The sequence below is a fragment of the Pelodiscus sinensis genome, chromosome 6 (genome assembly GCF_049634645.1).
Source record: "Pelodiscus sinensis isolate JC-2024 chromosome 6, ASM4963464v1, whole genome shotgun sequence".
NCBI lineage: Eukaryota > Metazoa > Chordata > Testudines > Trionychidae > Pelodiscus > Pelodiscus sinensis.
Window position 1 is genome coordinate 75884448 of NC_134716.1, and position 22836 is coordinate 75907283.

At 38.9% G+C, this 22836-nt stretch overlaps 1 protein-coding gene across 9 annotated transcripts in view; it reads left to right on the forward strand.

The window, feature by feature from the left end:
- TMEM161B (transmembrane protein 161B) overlaps positions 1-22836 on the forward strand; it is an 84859-nt gene that overhangs the window by 44286 nt on the left and 17737 nt on the right. For 7 of the 9 annotated variants that reach the window (XM_075932180.1, XM_075932181.1, XM_075932182.1 and 4 more), the window contains 5 exons: positions 646-802; positions 10774-10925; positions 11473-11533; positions 17664-17804; positions 21876-21989. In XM_075932180.1, coding sequence (XP_075788295.1) covers positions 646-802; positions 10774-10925; positions 11473-11533; positions 17664-17804; positions 21876-21989 — 625 coding nt within the window. The remainder of the gene's footprint in view (positions 1-645; positions 803-10773; positions 10926-11472; positions 11534-17663; positions 17805-21875; positions 21990-22836) is intronic. The other 2 variants (XM_075932178.1, XM_075932184.1) reach the window with 2 other exon arrangements.

Below are 22836 nucleotides of genomic sequence, written 5' to 3' on the forward strand. Positions count from 1 at the left end.
AGGCATGGCGTGACAGTGGTTTCTAGCCAAATAATTTCAGATTATTTTGCAAGCCGATAGAGGCCATAAAAATCTTGAATAAAAACCAATGTTTTGATTTTTTTTTTTTTTTTTTTTTTAATGTGGGGAAGCAGTTCCATACAATGTTAAGCATACGTTACAGGTTACATCGTTAAGCACTCAGATGACAAAATATCACATAGGTGGAACCCAAACTATTTGGTGCTTTGTCTTCAATTGCAGCTCAAATTACATTGGAAGTCACTTCATATTTTGGAATTGGGTGCAGGACTATCCCTTCAGAAAGCAATCCCAGCAGTGCATAAAACCTGAATACTAAATAATATTTCATAATAGTTTGCATTAGATTAGGACTCTGAATGGAATTCATGTGTTAGCTCTATGTTCTTTGTGTCACAATAACTGGGCCCAGAAATGACACAAACCTTAAAAAGTACAGAAGTGCAAAAGCACTATTTTGCCACTGTTGCTACTTGGATATATTGGATATGCCTGGACATCAAGAAGCAGCAGTTGTAAAGACCATAAGTATATTTTCTTAATCATAGGGTCCCTGTTTCATTTTGTTATTACTTGCCTTAAAAATTTTCACTTATGCTTTTCCTGAAAACTTTTATTTTTCAGCATTGCATTATTTTCCTGAATATCAGTGGTTGGTGGATTTCACAGTTGCAGCTACAGTGGTGTACTTGGTAACTGAAGTCTACTATAGTTTTATGAAACCCTCACAGGAAATGAATATCAGCATAGTCTGGTGTCTGCTTGTTTTGGCTTTTGCCATGTATCCTTTGCTGTGTTCCTAAATTTTTATTAATTTTCAAATGATAATTTATATCCGCCTGTACTTTACAAATAGCACAGTGGATTGTTTAGTGGAGAATTCATATTTTAAAAATAATCCTGGATGTCTGTGATACTTGGTGAGGTATGTTCAGTATTTAATATCAGATAGTGTTCACAAGTGTGTGCATTATACTTCATTTTTTCTGTAAAAAGGAAATGTTAATACTGATTTGTAATCATGTAATATGAGCTTTCAGAATGTTTTATTTCTGACCTATCTTCTACTGAACTGTACAATAAGGAGAAAAGTTATTAAAAAGATTAAAAGGTTGCAGCATTTGTCCACTTCACTTCCTGACAACCTTTGTTTGATGTTGTCTGTCTTATCTGAATGGTACTGTACTACAGATATCAGTTACTACAAATTGTGTAAAACGAATCCATATTTTTGAATTTTTTTCACTATATCAGTGAAAGCTCTTGCCTCAGAAATTTTAGTGTAAATATGAGCAGTAAACAATCTGACCAGCTGCCATATAGACAAGTGTACTAATTGTTGCTGGGGGCAGATTTGAAGGAGAATATAATGTCTGGAGTAGGAGACAGAGCCATTTGAAAGGTAACAGATTATGAAGTGAGAAGTGCTGTAGAAAGATGAGAGCTGAGAAGTAAATGGGGGTGGTATTGTAGAGAATCTCAAAAATGAAGAGTTGAATATAATCTGGAAGTATAGTGAAAACTATGCAGGGCTTTTAGGAGGCATATGTCATTAGAATTGCTAGAGAAGCAGCTAACTGGTTCAGTTGGAGCAGGTGGATGTAAGAAAGGAATGCATGAAGTAGGTGGCTGCAATAGTCAGAAATGCCCAGTTCTACTTTCAGGGAATGGAGAGGAAATAGTGAAAGGTAAGCACCTCCTGAAGCCCTCACCTCCTCTTGAGTCGAAGCCCTGAGCCTCCTTCCATATTCAGATTCTTATTTCTGCTGGGGAAGGGGTTGCAATGTCCCAGGAAAGCCACAGCAATAGCCAGTGCACCTGTCCCAGGGGCTTCTTCAGGTGCTTAAGCGGCCCTGGGCAGCCAGCCATGCCAGCCACTACAGAAGTCACAGAGGTCCTGGAAAGTCACAGAATCCATGACTTCTGTGTCCTGTGTAACACATTCACAGCTTTAATTATGGGCTATAGTGGATATAGTGGTATTTATTTTTTTTAAGTTTAGCTACACTTTTACCCTTTAGGTTTTTATATCACATAAACATATGATAGACCATAAAATCATAACTTACCACAATACACACAAATGAGCTATTGTTTTTATATATGAGAATTATGTGTAATAAATATTTTGATGGCAAAAGAAGTTTCTGCACATTCTAATGTAATATAGAAAACAGAATATGACGACTGCATTAAGTGAAGCTCTGTACTATTAAATGGAGCTCTGTACTATTGCATAGCCATTATAGTTGAGTAGAAGAATATACAGTACTCTACCTCTTCTCTTGATTTTAAATAAGATCTTCACATGTGCCTGGCTCTGCTTATCTTCAGAGTTGGATTTTAGAAAGTATCTGGAAAAGGCTTTTATTTGGACTTATGGATGGTAAAAAATGTAAAATTCCTGATTGCTGTGTAGAGGTCCTAAATTATGACTTGCTCACTTTTTTATGGTTGAGTATTGGCTATAAAGTTTTAAAAAAATCCACTCATGTTAAACGAATAAGATGGGATAGGATAACAATGAAGAAGATATTCACTCAACATACGCAAAGCAATACTCTGCATTTAACAAACTGTGAGAAGATAAATTGTTCATCTTTGGATAGCTGCACACATCAACAGTTGTGCATGGTTTTGTGTATTCATCAATTTATTTAGTATAGGTTTTATGAGTTTGTTGATTTCAGGTAGTATCTCACAATAGAATTTTTTTAATGTAGCTGAAGAAGAAGAGAGAAGTCATGAAGTAGGTTAAAGTAAAACTTCTAAAAGAAGCTAATCATGGGGAGGGGAAATAACATAAATACTGGAAATTATAAGAAAAGTGTTAAGGTTACTTGGGGTTTATTTTACCTCTGACATGCCATTGAACATGTATTCCATCACATGTTTATGTGTGCAAAGTATTATTATGCCAGTATGCCTGGCAGTTTACCCATCCATCTTGACATGTAAAAGCACCTTAAGAAATCTGCAGCAGCTTATAGACACATTTAAATATGACCCCTGCAATTTATGTAGCATGATGTATACCCAGTGCACCACGGTACTTAAAGGATTATTGTCTGTAGCTACAGGAATCCTGACCCCTGGATATAGTAGAGACAACTGGTTTGTAAGGCAGCGGCTCTCAAACTATTAGCAATTTCCTCTTTTTATCATTGGGAAAAAACACAACTTTTTTCGTGAGGATTTTGCTTTAAGTTGCTGATGTGTAATTAAATTACAGCCTTAGTTTCTGTTTACAGCATATGTGAGGTTTCCTTATATTTAAAAAATCTCCAAAAGTTAAGGAATTCCTATGATAGTCTGTACATTATTGATTTCCTGAGATGGAATAGATTTGCCTTTACAGCTGTGAAATATTAATGTGATGTTCAGTTGTTGGGTTTAGTGTGCAAGTGATGTTGATGGTCTGTGATATACAGGAAGTCAGATTAGATGATCTGATCATCTTGTCTGGCTTCAAACTCTGACTCTAAACCACAAAATACATTCCCATAAAGGACTTTCAAACTTAAATCCTTGAATAATACCTGTGTCAGTATTCTACCTCATTTAGCCTCTCGTTTTCTATCAGAGTTTTGATGTAAAAGTGTTCAGGCTTTGTAATACAAGCATGCAACCTTACATAAATTGAGAGAGAGAATTTGGCAATGTTGAGATTCACTGTGAATGGACTGAATAACTAAAATTAACCACCTGTTCTCACCCAACATATTCAGTTACAGCCTTTTATGCTATGTTATTAAATCATATTGGAATATATTTTAATGTGTACAACAGGTGTAGTTTAACCTCAGAAGCTCATTAGTCTCCCACCTCTCCCTCCATTCCCTCACATGGACATCGTTATGTGTAAATATCAATTACTGGCTAAGTAAAAAGATTTATTCACATAGATACATAGCTAAGATTTATCCAAAAAATACTTGTAGAGACAAATGTCCATTAAAATTTGACTTTAGATTTCTTTTTTGTAGTTAGCTGATTTATATTTAGAAGTTAATTGTCAAAAGTAGCAATAGTAACTAAGAGCAATAACTGCCCCTGCCCCAGAAAGAATTTAAAAAAACCTAAATTCCCGTAACCAAAAAAAATTAGAAGCTTGCACTGTAAGACAAAATGGATTAATACTTACAGCAGGAGGTCTGCATTGGCTGCTATTGTGGGTTAAGAGAATGGAGGAAAAAAACATTAGAGGAGGGAAAAATGATTGTTTGCATCAGTACTTTTCTGTATGTGCATTTATGAAAATCTATTAAGAGCCTCTTCTTAATTTGCAGAATGAGGCTAGTGAAATTTATAATGTAGAAAGAAAAAAAGCTCTAATTTTTACATGAAAACCCTGACTCTGTGGCCTTTCACATTAGACTAATGTTCCACAAATGAATTGAAGTTGTTAAATTCTGTAATTTTGAATAGCAAATATCAAAATCTTTATGGTGAGCCAGACTTATTGTTTTGAATAAAATGTCACGTTGTTGATTAATTCTAAAGTCCAGTTTTGTCAAAATGAATAGTAATTTTTGTTTAAAAATATCCCACAAATATATTTACTGGGTGTAGTTTGCTGTCTTGTGGCAAGACGAAATAATGAATAAACCATACTGGGCACCTAAAACTGAATGTTGGAGCTTCATTTAATAACTGTATAGTTTTTGTACAAAGGAAACCAGCGGGTAAAACTAATTTCCTTAGACCTCTCTAAAATCTTTTATCCAATCTCAAATATGCAAAAAGATTTAAATCTGATTTAAGAGGGTTCCCTGGGCAATGGGAGTATTTCCCTAAGTGAAGTAGTGCTGTTAGTTCCTACACAGCACCACCATTGCTTCTTGCATCTGGCGGGTGCATGGCCAGACTGCAGCAGTGATCCCTGATTACCAGCGGAGCCCATAGTGGGCGAGGGGGCGTCTATAGCAGTCAGAACATAGTACAGTGTCATTCCAGTTTACATGAAGGGGCAGTGCCAGCACAGAATGGCTCTATGACTAGTGAGCATTCTGTCAATTGCTCCAACTGCTCTGTCCCTCAAAATTCAGTTCTTAGGTTTTATAAGTGTGACCAAAAACAGATATTCTGAAGTGCATGAAATCAAGAGAAGGCAGCATGGCCAATAAGGGGTTAATTCCAGAACAGTTTCTTGTGTTCTGACAATAGATGCTTCCCCCCCCCCTTTATGATGACGAATGTTGAATTTTACTATTGATTAGGCAAAGATGCCAACAGAATCCTATGGATATTAGAAACAATGACTGATCTGAAAGGTTTCCAGGTAACTTTACATGAGTTGTTTCATTGCAACAAGCAAATAGTAGCTTTTTATATATTGGTGGAATTTATGTAATATATAGAGTTCTGAACAGATAACCATACTTTTGGTTTCTCAACAGAAACTTGGTCTCGAATGAACAATACATTTCAAGAGTTGAAAGTATAAAGACAGATATCCCCAGTAAATTATCACACAGGTGGCATCCAGGATTAAGAGTTTCGGTATAGGAATATCTTTTATTGCCTCTTAGTCAAACAGAAAAATGGAGCTTTTAATCTCAAGATTAACTGAGGAAGATTCAATGACAGCCTGTACCTTGGAGGCAGCAGTCAGAAGGCCTGCTGTACCACCTGGCCCATATCACACTAGCACTTACTATTTTTGAGAGAATGCAGGATTCATTGTAAGCAGTAACATTTGTATCTGTCAAATCTCTTTTGAGTAGCATGGTTTTGTTACTATATTGTTTCAAATTTTGGCATATGAACTGGCTATAGGTTAGAATAATGGGTCACTCTGTAGAGTGAATTTCATGATTTTTTTTAAAGTTTGCTGTTCAAACTGCCTTAAAAAAATGAAAAAGCCAATGGTAGGCACATGGTAATGTAGATGTAGCAATTTATAGCCAAGATGCTTACAAATCCTGGAAACCTAAGACTAAATACCTAGCAGTGAGGAGTAGGAGTGGTTGCAGACGAGGGAAAGAAAATCGGGGAAATAGTCTTTCAGCAGTAGCATTTGTTTGAGACAATGAATGTGTCTCAATTTAAAATTAATAAGAAGGAAATTCTGTAAAAAAAAAAATGTGTTATACAGGAAGAACTAATTGGGACAGCTGAAGACAAACTTTTTTGCATTTTGCATCTGAAGACAAACTTTTTTACAACAGACATGAGTTACTTGATCATATATTTTTGTTTTTCTCCTGAACAACATTCTTTTAGATAGGATCAATTGTGGGATCCTGATTTGTTACAAAGGCCATGATAGTTAGCTGCATAGGAGGAAAAATAGGCATTTTACAAGCCCCTTGTCTTCATCTGCATAATCATAAAAAGATGGCCTTTTAAATAACACAAGTTTTCTAATCCTTTAAAAAAAATCATTTCACTTCCAAAAATGTCTTTGTATCATTTTGAGCACAGATTATTGTGCTCTGAGAGCTCAGGAAAGAGACCGGTACGTCCTTACTTTTTAATATTCATGGTTTTTCTTTTCTTGTTGTCTCCTTAACTTGACTGAGTGGTAGAATGGGTGAACTTGAGTTAAAACATAATTAAGGTTTATGGGAGGTCCCTGGCATCAAATTTACTCTTTCAGGAAGAAGCATTTTCAGACTAGAAATAGGATACAGTGTCTAATTTCATCTTTTGCTTTTCATTTTTAGAGTACAAGTGCAGATATTTCAGCAAAATTAAATACAGGCAGTCCCCGGGTTACATGGATCCGACTTACATCGGATCCCTACTTACAAACAGGGTGAGGCAACCCCGCACTAGCTGCTTCCCCCCAGCAGACCACGGAGACGCAAAGCTAGTGCCTCCCCCAGCAGACCAGGGTGATGCGGAGCGGCTTTTCTCAGCAGACACCTCAGCTTGAGAATAAAGGACTGAGGGAAGTAAGGTGTGGGAGAATAAAACTGAGCTCTGGAGAAATGTTTAGCTAGAGTTTCCCCTACAATATGTACCAGTTCCGACTTGCATACAAATTCAACTTAAGAACAAACCTACAGTCCCTATCTTGTACATAACCCGGGGATTGCCTGTATATTTGTGTTCTGTATAAGATACAAAGATTAATCAATATCACAGCAATGTAGGAAGATAATGTGAAGGAATTCTAGAATTGCTATTTACTTAATTCCCTTCATGTCTGCTTTAACAGTGTATTGTTCCCAACCTTTCTTATACTGAGGACCAGCAAACCCATTCACAAACTTTGGTGGGCTGGCATCATTTTACTTCCATATTTGAATATTGAATATGCAAATAAAATGATGCCAGCCCACCAAAAATTATTTGCATATTCAGTATTCAAATATGGAAGTAAAATGTTGCCAGTCTGCCAAAATTTTGAGTTTGCCAGTCCGCAGTATAAAACGCCATGGCCCCCAGAGCCAGCCCTAACCCCTAGTGCCCCTCACCTCTGCATTACCCCTCCCCCCCAGTGCCAGCTACTGACTCCAGAGTCCTCTGCAGCCAAACCCCTGCCCCCCATGATAGGCTCTTGCCTTCAGAGTTTCCTAGTGCCAGCCCCTGTGCCTCAAATGCCTCAGAGCCAGCCTCCTGTTTCCAGAGCCCCACTGCACCCAATCCCCCCAGGTTCCCCATGCCAGTCCCCCATTTAGCCCTGTCTTCCTTGCCAGCCCTGCTCCCCTTACCACTTCATTACTAGCCCCATGCCCAGAACCCCCCAATGCCAGCTTCCCATGCTAGATGTCACAGTGCCCCTCAGTGTCAGCCCCTCACCTGCCTCTTAGAGTCCTCCCTGCGCCCCCCCCCCCCCCGTGCTTGCCCCACCTCCCTCACATAGCTCTGCCGCTGCTCCTCAGCTGCCAGCTGAGCACCGAATGCTTCCCAGCACGGCTGCTTGGAGCCCACAGCATGCCAGGCTCCTACTGAGTGTCATGGCAGCTGGTTTCCTGATGAGTGTCACAGCAGCTGGGCTCCATGTGATGCTTGGCCTTGGCAGAGCGCTGCAGTTGCCAGAGCTGGAACTGGTGCTACGGTGAAATTGCCGCATTAGGGGCAGCCTCACTGCAGCACCGGCTCCAGCCGCAGCACGCCCATCAGGCCAGTCGTCATGCTGCTGCGTGAGGGAACCCCAGCTGGCATGGCTCAGTTGCAGCTGGGGGTGTGGCCTGGCAGTGTGCCATGGCCCATCAAGCAGGGGTTCAAGGACCACCACTGCTCTGTGAACCAGTGGTTGGGAACCACTGGTGTATTGTACAGATTTTTACAAGTTTTTAATACCCCAATGTAAGATTTAAAAAAATATCTTATCAAATCCACACAAAATGAACAAAACCCAAATTACTATAAGTGAATGATACACCGTAGATTATCACCATGTCATTCAGTGACTTGAGTATGGGAGTCAGAAGATCTGGGTTGGATTCATGAGCCAGATATTTACTACAACATCACACTATGCCTCAGTTTTCTAGTTCATAAAGTGTCAGTGACATTTCCACATCTGGATGAAGCACTTTAAAATATATAGGTAAATACCACAGTATAGGTAAAAATAACAAGGAGTCCTATGGCACCTTAAAAACTAATAGATTTAATTGGGCATAAGCTTTCATGGGTTAAAACCACTTCATTGTGTGCATGACGACTTTGGTGAAGTGGTTTTTACCCATGAAAACTTATGCCCATGTAAAATTGCTAGTCGTCAAGGTGCCACAGGACTCCTCTGTTTTTGCAGATACAGATTAACATGTCTACTTCTGGGACTTGTCACCACTGTATAGATAGTAAGTGTTCTATAATAATCCAGTGGGAGTGACTTTGAAATTTGTTTTTATTTATGTGTATGCACGTGCAAGTGATCTTAATATTTTGCCAAATTTTTATATATATAAAATAACATTTGATGAGATTTTAAGATCACTTAGATAACCATTTGCTAAAGGTTACATTTTAGTTACACACCAGATCATCCATATTCTATTATGAAAAAGTGTGTATCTTGACCCAGAAATGCATATGCTATTCAAAATATTTTACTAAAACCAATACAATAGAATATATTAAAATGCTTTTATAATCTTAAAAATTATATTCATATAAATAGCTATGGTGTTGTGAAATGGAAAAATTGATGATGGTTTACATTTCATGTTTTGTCTAAATTATTTTCTGTTCTAAATAGGTAGCATAGAGTCGTCATTTTATTTGCATATAGAGTTGATATCTCTTGCACTTCAAAAATAAATTCAGTTATAGTGGACTACAGCTTGTAGTAGTAAGAGCTGAAAGTATATTATGAAAAATTGATCTTCATCTGTTGAGCAGTTATGGATTTAATTATATTTAGAAATGCATTTAAAATCAGTCATCAATGAAAGTTTAAAAACTGCTTGATAAAAGAACAGGAGGCCTCTGGGATGCTCATATTTGTGGTGTTTTGGTTATGAAAGAACTTTCCAGAGAAAATACCAAAAGGATTTCTCAAGAAATACCTGTCTTGTTTACTCTTAATTTTTTTTCAAGAAGACCATATATAGGTCACTGCATATAGATTTTCCAGTTTTAGGTAATCAGTAAAATCAATTATTGGAAATGAATTGGGCTTGTTACTCCTAAGCTCCAAAAGACCTGATTGAGCAGGGACTTGATTTTTTATTAAGACTACTTAAATTTTTTAACACTTGTGTAATTCAAAGGCTTAACTAACATTTGAGGAAAAGTTTTTGTGCTCAGTATTCAACATTCCTCTTTTTGGTTAAGGATAGTGTGTACTTCCAGTACATATCTTTGAGTCTTCCAAAAAATACCTCCAAGAAAAGAGGGATGGACTGAACAAGACGTCTTGATTTCTTTAAAGCAAACCACAAGCAAGGGTTGAGGAAAACTTTTGAGGTTTTTTTCTTTATTTAATGAAGCAAAGAAAAAGCAAAATGTGGGCACACATCCTTTTTTTTTTTTTTTTTTTTTTTTATAAATAATTAAATCTTGACCCCGCTGAAGCCAATGGGAGTTTGTCATTGACTTCAATAGTCAAGATTTTGCCATTTAAGATTTTCATTGTTAGGAGACTTTTTAACCTAGAGACTGGGATGTGCATCTCCCACTGGGAGTTAGAATTGCATATATTCATTTGTTACTTTATAGATAAAATTCATTATTAGCATTACATATATTCAATCTTCAAATATAGCATTTGATACATACTCTGCAATATTTTATTGTAAAATGTGTATTGGATTGTAAACATCCATTTTTCCTAAAAGCATTGACTTACAAGAATTTCTTTAACATAGAAAAAGTTCTATTTTTTGTAAAATGATTGAATATTGTTCTGGATATTTATGACCATAAGTCAAAATAAAATAATTCTAAAATGGCATCTGTCCAATATTCCATTTTGTTGTGAAATTTTGGTTGCATACTGACATTTCTATTATCATGAAGCATAATTCTATCTATATTTGGTTTAATTAAAATATTGCATTGTTTGCAATTTGCACATATAGGACAAAGCCAGAGTGTGGGTTCCTAAAGTGTGTGTGTGTGTGTGTGTGTGTGTGTGTGTGTGTGTGTGTGATATATATATATATATGGTCATGCCAATTCTCTTCCAGAATATGATCTGTGGAAGTCAGTCTGGCTCACGAAAGCTCATCACCTATGAAACTATCTTGTTAGTCTTTAAAGTGCTACATAGTTTTTCCTTTTTCTTAACCAACATAAGGTATAATTTTTTTTATTCTACATAATTACTTTTCCTTGACTTTTCTTATGTAGCAGGATACTGTTCTCATTGACCACTCACTACTTCAAAGTAGAAGATGGAGGTGAAAGATCTGTCTGTGTCACCTTTGGCTTTTTTTTCTTTGTCAAAGCCATGGCAATCCTTATTGTAACTGAAAATTATCTAGAATTTGGACTTGAATCAGGTAATTTTATGATGATGTTTATGAGCTCTGTTTATTTTTAATATATAATCAATATTATATCTTTAGATACTCTAAATAGGCTATCTGTTTTAAAACCAATTCTATTTGTAGATGTATTTTTGAATCTGCTTTCCCCAAACATCTTTTAATAAAAGTGCATCTTAAGTAATTATCTTTATTTTAGAGTATTTTTCTGCATAGATTTTGCTTCATGTTAACTGTTTGTTTACCTTTTTTCTGTTAACCCCCTTTAACCTAACACCGTTAAGTGAAGCTCTCCTCTGATGCTGAAAAATTATTTATATTTTTAAAGAATTAATGTAAATTTTATTCATGTTCATGAAGTGCACAAATATCAAAGGAATGTTTTCAAAGACTGTTCTTGCTAATAACCAAGTTTTATTGCATTGTGGCATACTAATTAGCACATGAAAGAGCTAAACCAGACATATGAAAACTTGTTTAAAAGATGTTCTGTTTTCTAGCATTTTCTTTCAAGAGAGATTGTATGTTTGCACCATGATAAAAAGTCTCTCTCTTTCTTCAGGGTTTTCAAATTTTTCGAAAAGTGCTGTGCAGTTTCTTGAAAAGCAAGGTTTGGAATCCCAGTAAGTTTCTGAAAAGCTTACTCGTGTGCTTTTATATTACTACAAATTTATTAACAAATCACTTGTTTTTTGTTAGTGAGCATTTATGGCTTGATTATTCACTTCTGTGCTTTGCTCTTATACTGTGTTTATTAATGCAAAAGAGCTGGATAAATTAGAATAATCCAGCTCTATATTCGTATTACTTGACATGTCTTGATCTAATGTTTTTTGTTTCTTTTTTTAAATTTCAAATTGGCATTAGAGTAAACTATTAAACACAATTCAAAATTGCAGGCATTTTTGCCACCTCCTACTTATACCCTCACTTCACTTTCTTAATGCTTTACAAATTTTACTTAAACCTCAAGCCACCTCTGAGGATGAGTATTGCCCTCACTGTATGTATAAGGGGACTACTGAGAAGTGAAACACTTTGCCAAAGGTTACAGATGGAGCATGTGGCAGAATGGAGATTAGAAATTGGTGGCTCTTTGAGTGCTTGCTTATATCATTTCCAGTCTGGGTTTGCGCATGCCCACATGCAGTTGTTGAAGATTTTTTGCCTTAGCGGTATCCATAGAGCAGGCTGTAGCGCCCTCTGGAGTGCTGGGGTCATGCTGTGGTATATCAGGTGCTATCGGCTTTACTGTTCTCTGTTCCTTCTTACTGCCCATGATTGCTGGTTGGAGTGGCTGGTTTTGCTTAACAAGAGCATTAACGATTCTCTGTTGTTTAGTTTGTTGTTTGTTTTTTAGTTGAGTAATTGGATTTAGTAATAGCTTAGTGCTTAGTCTCAGCTGGGAATTTAGGTTTCAAGCCGTTTTCTGAGTGCAGCTGGCTGATGCCCATCAGTGACCCTCATGAAAGCTGTTTGAAGTACCTGGGGGAGTTCGGTAGAAAGGACAAGTGCCAGATCTGCAGAAGCTTTCATCCATGAACTCAAAAAGAGAGGGACATTTGATTGAGGGTCCTTCTCATGCAGGCTGCTCTACAACCGGCATCAGAACATGGAATCACAGAATCATAGAATCCTAGGACTGGGAGAGACGTCATTGGCCCGAAGCAGGACCAACCCTAACTAAATCATCCCAACCAGGGCTTTGTCAATCCGGAACATAGAACCCTTTAACTCAGACTCCAGTATTTCAGTGTTGACACACAGTGTGCTGCCGACACGAGGATCCACCCAGCAGAATTCTCCTTTATGGCACTGAAGAAGTGGTTTAAGTCAACACATTTGTTTGGCATCACACAACAGCTTTAGGCAAAGGATCTGAGTTAGGCCTGTTGCCTACAACAGTCTCTCTCAGGAATGCTGCTGTGGCTGGACCTTCTAGTGCAGCCAGGAACCCGCCTCTGACTCCAGGGAGTGATAGGAGGTCCTGGCCCATCACAGGGCCTTCTGTGCCCAAAGTAGGCCCTGTGGCCAAAGAACAGTCAGGCCAACAAGCATAGCAGATGCCTGACTACATAGCGGCTCCCATCAAGACAACGGTACAGAGAACCAAACCAGGTATTGGACCCCACTCCCGAAGTCAATGGAACATGCCCCTAACCACAGATGTTTCCCTCTGACATGCCAAGGGTCCAGTACTGCAGCCTCGGTCTCTGGCCATCTGGCTGAGGTTTCCAATACCATGGTTCCCTCCTGTGACACTTGGAAATTCAGAGCTGCAATAGACCTCTTGCCAGAGATTGTCAAGGTGCCAGTCACCATTACCTTGGAGATCTCTGAGAGTGATCCCCTGTAGCATGAGACTATTTCTGGCCATGGCTCTGGTCTCTGAGGCCATGGCACCATTCTTTGGGCATGTACCAGCCCATGGTGCTGGCATGTCTGGGCCAACACTGGTTCAGCACTCTCAGTTGTGAACCTGTTCTGGCTGCTGTCCAGGATGGACTTGTTGCCAGACCCATGGCAGTCTTCTGCACCCAAGCCTAATGGGGCTACATCTGACAGCTTGACTGCACTTGGATGAACATCTAGGAGCAGCAATGCTTGACTGAGGCCCAGTGAATCCTTTTGGAAAATAGAAGCCTTCCTCCAGGACAACTTACCTGGCAAAAAGGAAGTGATTCACCTGCTGGGTGGTGGATAAGGAGCAAGCGTCATTGCTGCTCATTCTAGACTACCTCCTGTATCTAAAGTTCCATGGCTTGTTGCTTTCATCAATCAAGGTCCATCTGTTGGCCATCTCAACCTTCTGAATGCTCAAAGGCAGGTTGGTTTTTTTCTCAGGATTTTGGGTCCAGATTCCTTTAGGGCCTAGAGTCAGGGCACCTGTTCTTCTGTGGGATGTAAGTCTGGTGCCGTCACAGCTCACTGGTTCCCCTTTGAGCATCTGGCTTCCTTCTCTCCTGGATGTCAACCTATAGTAGTGGTCTCCAACCTTTTTACACCCAAGATCACTTTTTAAATGTCAGAACAAGTCAAGATCTACCTCCCCATCCTTTCCCCAAACCCCCACCTCTTCGTTGCAGCCCTGCCCTCCCTATTCTCCTTCTCTCCATCACTTGCTATCCCCAGCCCTTATACACTCTACACTGCCACTTTTTTTTTATTCTTCTGTAGGAAGAGGTTTTTCCAACATTTGGCCTGTCTAGACTGGACCACATGTCAGAAAAACCCCTTCTTTTGGAAGCCCCCTTATTCCTTGTGGAATGAGGAATGCAGGGGTTACTGAAAGAGCTTGTTTTCTCTTCCACTAAAAAAGCGGAAGAACAAATGCGTCCCTGGATGCAGAAGAGTTTTTCAGGGATATCTCTGGAATCCTGGAAAAGCTGCAGTCTAGCCGTACTCTCACTGGGTTAAGACAGGATGTGTGGGGTCTGGAGTGGAAATAAGGAATTTGAGTATGGGAAGGTATGAGAGGTGTAAGCTCTGGGAGGAAATTTGGATGCAGGAGGAGGTGGAGAAGGGGACACTGGCTTGGGGAGAGGGCTTCAGGTTGGGGAGTGTTGGGGTCAGATGGAGGGTTGGGGTACTAAGCAAGCCACAGGTTTCTGGATGTGAGGGTGCAGGAGTTTGGGTTGCGGTATGTGAGGGGCTTAGTACAGGGGGGTCCAGTGTATCATAGGCTTGGATCTAGTGTCTGGGGGGCGGTGCAGGAGTGTCATGATGCTTCAGACAGATGGGGGTTTGTTGGCCAGGCTTCATTTTTAAATAAAATACTATGTCAAACACAAAAAGTTTCTGCATTGTCTTTAATTATAAGAAAAGCAGGGAACCTGTTTTGAGGCAAGGGTCACTGACCCGCAGAAAAGTCAGTTGGGGGCCACACAAGTGAGATGCAAAAAAGTAACTTCTCCAAAAAAAACCCAAGCCTCACTAATGTGGCCCCAACTGTGCTGGTGGGCGATGGGGACATGGTACTGGGAAAGAGTGCTAGTGGGTGCTGGAGCAGGGGACAGGCTGCCAGTGGGGCAGGGAGAAGGGTGCCAGTGGGGGACAGGGGAGAGGGGACAAGGTGCCACGGGGGCAGGGGATAGGGTTCTGCAGCAGGGGACAGAGTGCCAGTGGGGGTAGGGGACAGGGTGTTGCTGGGGCAGAGGACAGGGAGTCCCCCGCACCTGCCTCCTCTAGGGGCTCTCCCCCTGCAGAGCAGGGAAGCTCCAGTGCCTGCCTCCTCCGGGGCCAACTCCCCCCTCCCGCAGAGGAGGAAAGCCCCAGCATGCGCCTCCTCTGGGGACTACTCCCACCCTCTGCAAGTTCCTGGCATGCCGCAGACCTGGGGGAGGGGAGCAGTCAGCGCACTTCCGGAACCTCTGGAAGTGGCGCGCAGCTGCAGGACTTCCGTCCACCGTGCAGGAAGCCGGCACTACCCCTATTGTCGCTGGAGGTAGGTAGTGTGGCCTCTTGGGGGTGAGGCGAAACGGGAGGGGACCCGAACGCCTCGCGATCAACTGGTCGAGCCTCGCGCTCAACGGGTTGGTGACCACGGGCCTATAGGCTATCCATGATTCGAGCGCTCATCTTAGAATCATCTTACATGGTCTTAAGTAAGCTCCAGCTAAAACTGCACCAGGATTTCCTTCATATGGTGGTCTCTGTTTCCGTTAAGCCAAGATATTTGCTTTTCAGTTTTCTTTCTGAAGCCACATAAATTGTAGAAGGAGTATAGGCTGTATTCCCTGGATGCCAGAAGAGCTCTGTCCTACATTGACAGGACCGAGCCATCCTGTAAATCCATGTAATCATTTGTTGCTGCAGTTAACAAATGAAAGATCACCCTTTTTCTGCTCAAAGATTTTGTTCATGAATGACTGCCTCAATTGCTACTGTTATGATCAAATGAATGTGATGCCCCCAACAATCGTCACTACCCACTCTCCTCTTCAGCAGCCTTTTTAGCCCAGTGTCTATTCAGGGCATCTATGGGGTGGCTACCTAGTCGTCGGTCCATACCTTTCACATCCCACTATGTGCTTAACTGGGACAGTGCTGCTTTCAATAGAGCAGTACTGCATGTTGCCACGTGGTCAGCTTCAAACCCACCTCCATAGATACTGCTTGTGAGTTACTTGGAATGGAATCCACATGAGCAAGCACTCGAAGAAAAAAGGTTACTTATCTTTTCATAATTGTTATTCTGTAAGATATATTGCTCATGTCCTTTCCATTACCTGCTCTTCTGCACCTCTTTCAGAGTTGCCAGCAAAAAGGAACTGAGAGGGCATAGGGCCGATGGTGATTGATATACCGTTGCATGAGTGCAGTGCTTCAGAGGGCTGGCTCTGTGGATACCATTAAAGCAAAAATCTGAGGCAACTGTGCATGTGAGTGAGCACATGCCTAGGATGGAATTGACATGAGCAACAACATCTTGTAGAACAGTAGTTATGAAAAGGTAAGTAACTGGTTTTTGGCATCTAATTCTGTGTTCAGGTTATTGTGAACTGCTTCTTGTGCAAGTATGATCTGTTTGCTTTAGGATACCCAGGTTTTATGTGCCTGACAAAGGCATATTCTATAATCTAAGTGATGTTTCTTACATACACAATCAAAAATAATCTCTTTTGCGTGTAATATTTTAAATATATCTGTTTTGTTAGTCCATGCTTTCAAATGTTTAGATGATGTCAGTATGTATATATGAAGTGAATTGTGATGGCTCTGGGACCATGACTTTGAATTTCTTTTTCAACAACCATATTAATACAACATTTTTGGGAAGAGGTATCTGAGGACTGTGGGTCTAAAGTAAATCAACCTTTATTATAGCTTCTGTTGAACATTTTGCATTTCCTGACCTGCAAGCTATCCTCCCTGTGATTTATTCTCATCGTGCTTTCCTAACTTTTTAATTAATTTTCCAGTTAGTGCCTGACTGTCCTAATTCCCTTTTGAACTTCACTGCAGTGTCTTGGCAATTTACAGGCAGTGATTGCATGGTCATGGCATCTCTTGGGAGTTAAATGAGATGGATTATGAATGTATCTACTAAAATTCTATTGTATGGGTCTCTATTCTTTGTTGCCACCTATTAATAGTAATCAGTATTGCATCATTTAGGTCTGTGATTCTTACATAATCCTGAAGACGGGTGCAGAAAGATCAAATATTTGATTCTAGTTTTTTGCTTGTTCATTTTACGTTTGTGGGTCAATAATTTAAAAAGTCATATTCTCCCAAGATAAAGTGAATATTAATTATCCATTTATCTAATGGTGATGTGTAACTAGAGTATCAGTAGTTGAAAATATTTGAGTGCTACTTAGTGGGTAAAAGTTGAATGCAAGCACAATAATATAAATTAAAACAATGGCTAATGTACTTCAGCTTTTCTCTGTTAATTAGGTATATCTGTCTCTCTCAATACTATCTGCATAGTGCCAAACGTGCAAAATATATTTCTTGGAAGATTGTATTAATTTTTCTGCATAGAAGTTCTTTTTTTATTCTTTTTAAAATGTACAGCCTGCGTAGGTTTACTCAGTTTTTATTTTAAGTTGCTGGATCTACTGCTAGTAATTCTAAGCTCAGTCAGTTTTGGCATCCTAGGAAGATGAAATTAAACTGCTTTCTTCAAAATCTTGAATGAATATCTTATGCTGTTTGCTTGTTTTCAACTGTTGGGGGAGATGGGATGAAGTGTCCAGAAAAAATTCCTTTAAAATTTTCAAAAAAATGTTTATTTCCTTTTTTTAGGGGTCCTGTGTCTAAACTAACCTTCAAATTGTTCCTGGCTGTTCTTTGTTCACTTATTGGTGCTTTTTTGACATTCCCTGGCTTGCGACTGGCTCAAATGCATCTGGATGCTCTGAATTTAGCAACTGAAAAAATAACACAGTAAGAGAAAATATATACACATAGATACATCTGAATATCTTTATTTATGTACAAACTAGTAATATAATTCATTTCCAGTGAGAGAATAGTGATTTGCTAGGACCATTTCCTACCTGCTTTCTCAAGTCTTTCAGAGGGCCTGCCAGCTTCCTTTGCATCACCCAAAGTAACTGCTTTCCCTGTACTGTCCTTCACTAGATGACCGGAGAGACAATATAGGAGCATTCTTTTCTCCCTTTCTCATATATCAGCATCAGACTGATTGGCCCTCAGCTCTTCACTTTGATCATATTTTTAGGCAGACAAGGAAATAAAGATGAAGGAGCACAGCTGCCAGTTTCAGTTGTGCACCTTCCCCAATTGCTAGATTAGGGGCATCATACAGAAAGGGCATAGTATGGGGAGAAGTGTTTTCAGGAGGGTAATAAAGAAAGCAGAACAAAAACCAAGCAGAAAAAAAATACCTCCCGGTTTTCTTGAACTCTGAGTTAAACCTCTAACTGAAGCTTGGCAACTTTATTGTTTGTTGCATATTAAGTACATTGCAGTTAGGAAACCATGTAGGAAAATCAAGTTCAAACTGCAGCAGGCATAGAGTAGCATCTTTTTCAATGATGGAAATAAAATGCAAGTGTCATTTTCAATAAAGTTGGAATAGGAAAGTGGCTAATTATTTATGATGCTACTTACACAATTAAAATTATTTAATTGGCGAGAGAGGGTTGTGACTACAGGTTAAAGCCACATTTTCAAGTCTAGCGTCTTATCTACTTAGAGCCTCAAATTCAAAAATGAGAGATTTAAATATATTAAACAAAACTTCAGGGTTTTCTGAGTATCTGATCCCTATTGAAAATCTTGGACTGGACTGTCCTAATATTTAATTATATTTGTTCTTGGTGACATTGTATAGAATAAAAAAAATTGTTTGCATGGCTATTTTTAATGTTTAATTTTGCTAGTCCTTTTAATTTTCTTTCAGGAGCACCATTTGTATGTGTGTGTGTTCTGTGGTTAGGAGTACTTATCCTTACTCCTTTCCTCCTAGTCCACCCCTTTTCCTCAGGTTGTTTTGAGAGCTTTCAGCCTTTCTCACACTACTTCAGTGAACAAAAGTGGACTCTTGCCACCCCTCTATACATTTTAGTCTACTAACCTAATATTGTGACTTAAATAAGCAGAAGAGCAGGTAAAAGCCTTTCACAAGCTACTGAACTGCTTTGAGCTGCTTCTTGATGCTGTAGTGTTCCCTAGCAACACTGCATAGCTAGCACTGCTTTATTTCTAAACCAGTGGTTTACTCAGACTGCATGATGAGGTGCTTCTGAAAATAGAAATGGTTTTCAGAGATTTAGTATCAGTTTTAATTGAGTGACGTGATATTTTTAGGATACAATTTTATGTACCTGATCATCTCCTTTATAATATTGTAGCACTTTTTTAAGGGCTGGGAATATGGGCAGTCTGGCTCTGATAACATTTCAGTGGTGCACTGGTACGAATACCTAATGCTATACCTACGGCCCTACCAAATTCATGGCACTGAAAACACATAACAGGCCATGAAATCTGGTCTTCCGCCATGAATTTGATAAGGCCGTAGCTGTACCTACTGAATTAATGGAAATATTTTTATTTAAATGGTGCACAATCAAGTACTGAGATTAATTTTTTTGAAAGGTCCTGAGAATGGGCTGTAACTTTAAAAAAATAAAAATAAAAAAAATCATTCTTGTTTTGCACTCCCACAATTTATATTTATTTTAACCATTCAGTTTAATTTGCACTGAATCCAATATGTTTAAAAGTAGCTATACTAGAAATGTTGTACTATCTTTGTTGTACTGTTTTTCTCTGAGTATTTACAATTGGATGCTAGTACCAAATATCACATAGGGTTAAGTCAGGTTCCCAATTAAGAAAAACTATACAAAATTGGGAAATTTGACTTGTCGGAAATGATTGCTATTTCCCTGTTTTTCTGTGGATAACAAACTAATCGTGTGTGTGTGTGTGTGTGTTCAGTAGTACAAAAATGTTCATATACATTATTTATCTGACACTAAGGATAGTGAATATTATCCATAATTATCAGTTTGAGATACTGAGTTCCTAGATTAAACATACATTATACCCGTGTAGATCTGTATAACGGCTGGCATGTATCATGTTACTGTGTAACATAAGTGATTTCTTAAGTAATTCACCTTTCACCATAGTATCTAATCATGAAATTGCACTAGCCAATTCCTTTGTTAAAATCCCGTAAACATTCTGAAAAAATGAAACCTTTTCCTATGTAATAGTTAGCAGGTTTAAAACAAATAAAAGGAAGGTTTTTTTCATGCAGCGTACAACCTGTGGAACTCTTTGCCTAAGGATGTTGTGAAGACCAGAACTTTAACAAGTGATTGGGCAACAAAATGGGAAATAAAATTTAATGTTGATGAATGTAAAGTAATGCACATTGGAAAAAATAACCCCAACTATACATACAATATGATGGGGACTGATTTAGCTACAACGACTGAAGAGAGAGATCTTGGAGTGATTTTGGATAGTTCTCTGAAAACATCCACTCAGGGTGTGTCTAAACTACATGTCTCCGTCGATGGAGCCATGTAGATTAGGCTGATCGGCAGAGGGAAATGAAGCCGCGATTTAAATAATTGCAGCTTCATTTAAATTTAAATGGCTGCCGCGTTCTGCTGACCAGCTGATGAACAGCTGTTTGTCGGCAGATCGGGGCAATCTGGACGCACCCCGGTTACAAGGAATCCTTTGTCGACTGGTGCAGGTATGCCTCGTGAAACGAGGTTTAGACACACCCTCAATGTGCAGCGGCAGTTAAAAAAAGCAAATAGAATGTTAGGAATCATTAATAAAGGTATAGAGAATATCTTTTTGCCTCTATATAAAACCATGGTACGCCCACATCTTGAATACTGTGTACAGCTGTGGTCGCCTCATCTCAAAAAAATATACTGGCATTGGCATAAAAGGTTCAGAAAAGAGCAACAAAAATGATTAGGTGTTTGGAATAGGTCCCATATGAAGAGAGATTTTTTAAAAAAACTTATCTTAGAAAAGAGGAGACTAAGGGGGGATATGATAGAGGTCTATAAAATTATGATTGGTGTGGAAAAAGTGAATAAGGAAAAGTTTTCTAGTTATTCCCACAATGTAAGAACTAGGGGTCACCAAATGAAATGAATAGGTAGCAGGTTTAAAACAAACAAAAGGAAGTTTTTCTTTACTTAGTGCACAGTCAATCTGTGGAACTCCTTGCCAGAAGATGTGGTAAAGACTAGGACTTTAACAGGGTTCAAAAAAGAGCTCGATAGATTCATGGAGGTTAGGTCCATGAATGTGTATTAGCCAGAATGGGTAGGAATGGTGTCCCTAGCCTCTTTTATTCAAAGGCTAGCAATGAATGACAGAAGAAGGATCATTTGAGGATTAGCTGTTCTGTTCACTCCTGACAGTGGCCAATGTCAGATGCCTCAGAAGACAGGATATTGGCCTAGATGGACCTTTGGTCTGACCCAGTATTGCAATTATGTTCTTATTTCTACCTCCTTTTCAGTTAAGAAATGCCCACATTTTTAGGCTTGGAAACATTTGATGTTTACTGACATAGCAGTAAAAAATAATTTCAGTGTACATACAAACTGAAGAAAAGATATTTCCATCAATGATTGAACTTTGCAATAGGCAAAGTCAGAAAATGACTTCTTCAGATTGAGTTTTATTTAACGATATTTGTGTATTTTGACGTGATGTTAACAAATTTGTATTTTAGAGTTGTAAAGCTTTACGTTTTTATCTCTGTGTTTGCTAGCATTAAATAATTGTCTGATCCCCTTCAAGGTTTCTGCCACTGTGAAAATTTAAAACAATAAAAATTGAAGAGTACTTAAAATTAAACATTGATACTCAGTCTCGCTCATACTAATTTAAAAAAAATCTGCCACACCTCATTACTCTTGACAATTTGGGGCTAGAGAAATGTAGATTACTGGTGTAATAGTTGTATATTAAATGTGTTTTTCCTTTTCTTTTTTCTTTCAGAACATTACTGCATATAAACTTCCTGGCACCTTTACTTATGGTCCTATTGTGGGTAAAACCAATTACCAAAGACTACATTATGAACCCACCACTGGGTAAAGAGAGCGTACCTTTGTAAGGTTCTTTAATATTTTTCTAAAGTCTTAGGATCAGACTCCTCATCCCCACTCTGTTATTTATATGCCATGTAAAAGGGCTGTAGTGCCATAAAGGGGTCTTAAAATCCATGGTTTTGGCCATGGAAGGAATCCCTGGCATAGGCCTTGGCAGAAATTTCACTATAGCCCTAGGAAACAGCTATAGTATAGGCCTGGCTCATTTTTTCGCTGTAGTATTTCCCAAGCTATAGGTATCATTGCCCCAACTCTGTGCATACGCAAGTACCTAGCTTGAATGAGCTGGCCTGTTGAGGGCATGAGTTGAAGATCAAATGCTGCTGACACCTGAGTGTGTTTAATATAGTCGGGATGCAGCAGCTGAGTTAGCATAATTCATCAGATGCTAGTCCAATCACTCTAATAGAATCACTGTGCTGCTAATCAAATCACTCCTTGTAGTTGGGATATTGTCTTGCATTGTGGCTGTGGGAGCTAACTTTATTTCAGGAGATGGCGTTCCTACACTGACAGAAAAACCCCTTCTGTAATGTAGGCTGCATCTACACTATCTGACTTCGTTAGTGTGGTCTCCATGGTAGACATACCCTATGTTTCCTGATGTGTGTGGTGGAGAAAGTCTGCATAGTCACTCTGTTATTTTTACCATGATAGCTGACGGTGGTGGTGGTTATAAAAAAAAGTGTTTGAAAATTTTTATTTACTCTTTTTGTTTCTAGAAATAAAGCTATCTAAGTACGATCACTCACTAATTTAATTACAATTTCTAGGGTTTTTTTTAAAAAACTTTATTTAGTGTGGCTTTTTTAAATTAGAAAATATTGCAGTGACACTTAACCTGGCTA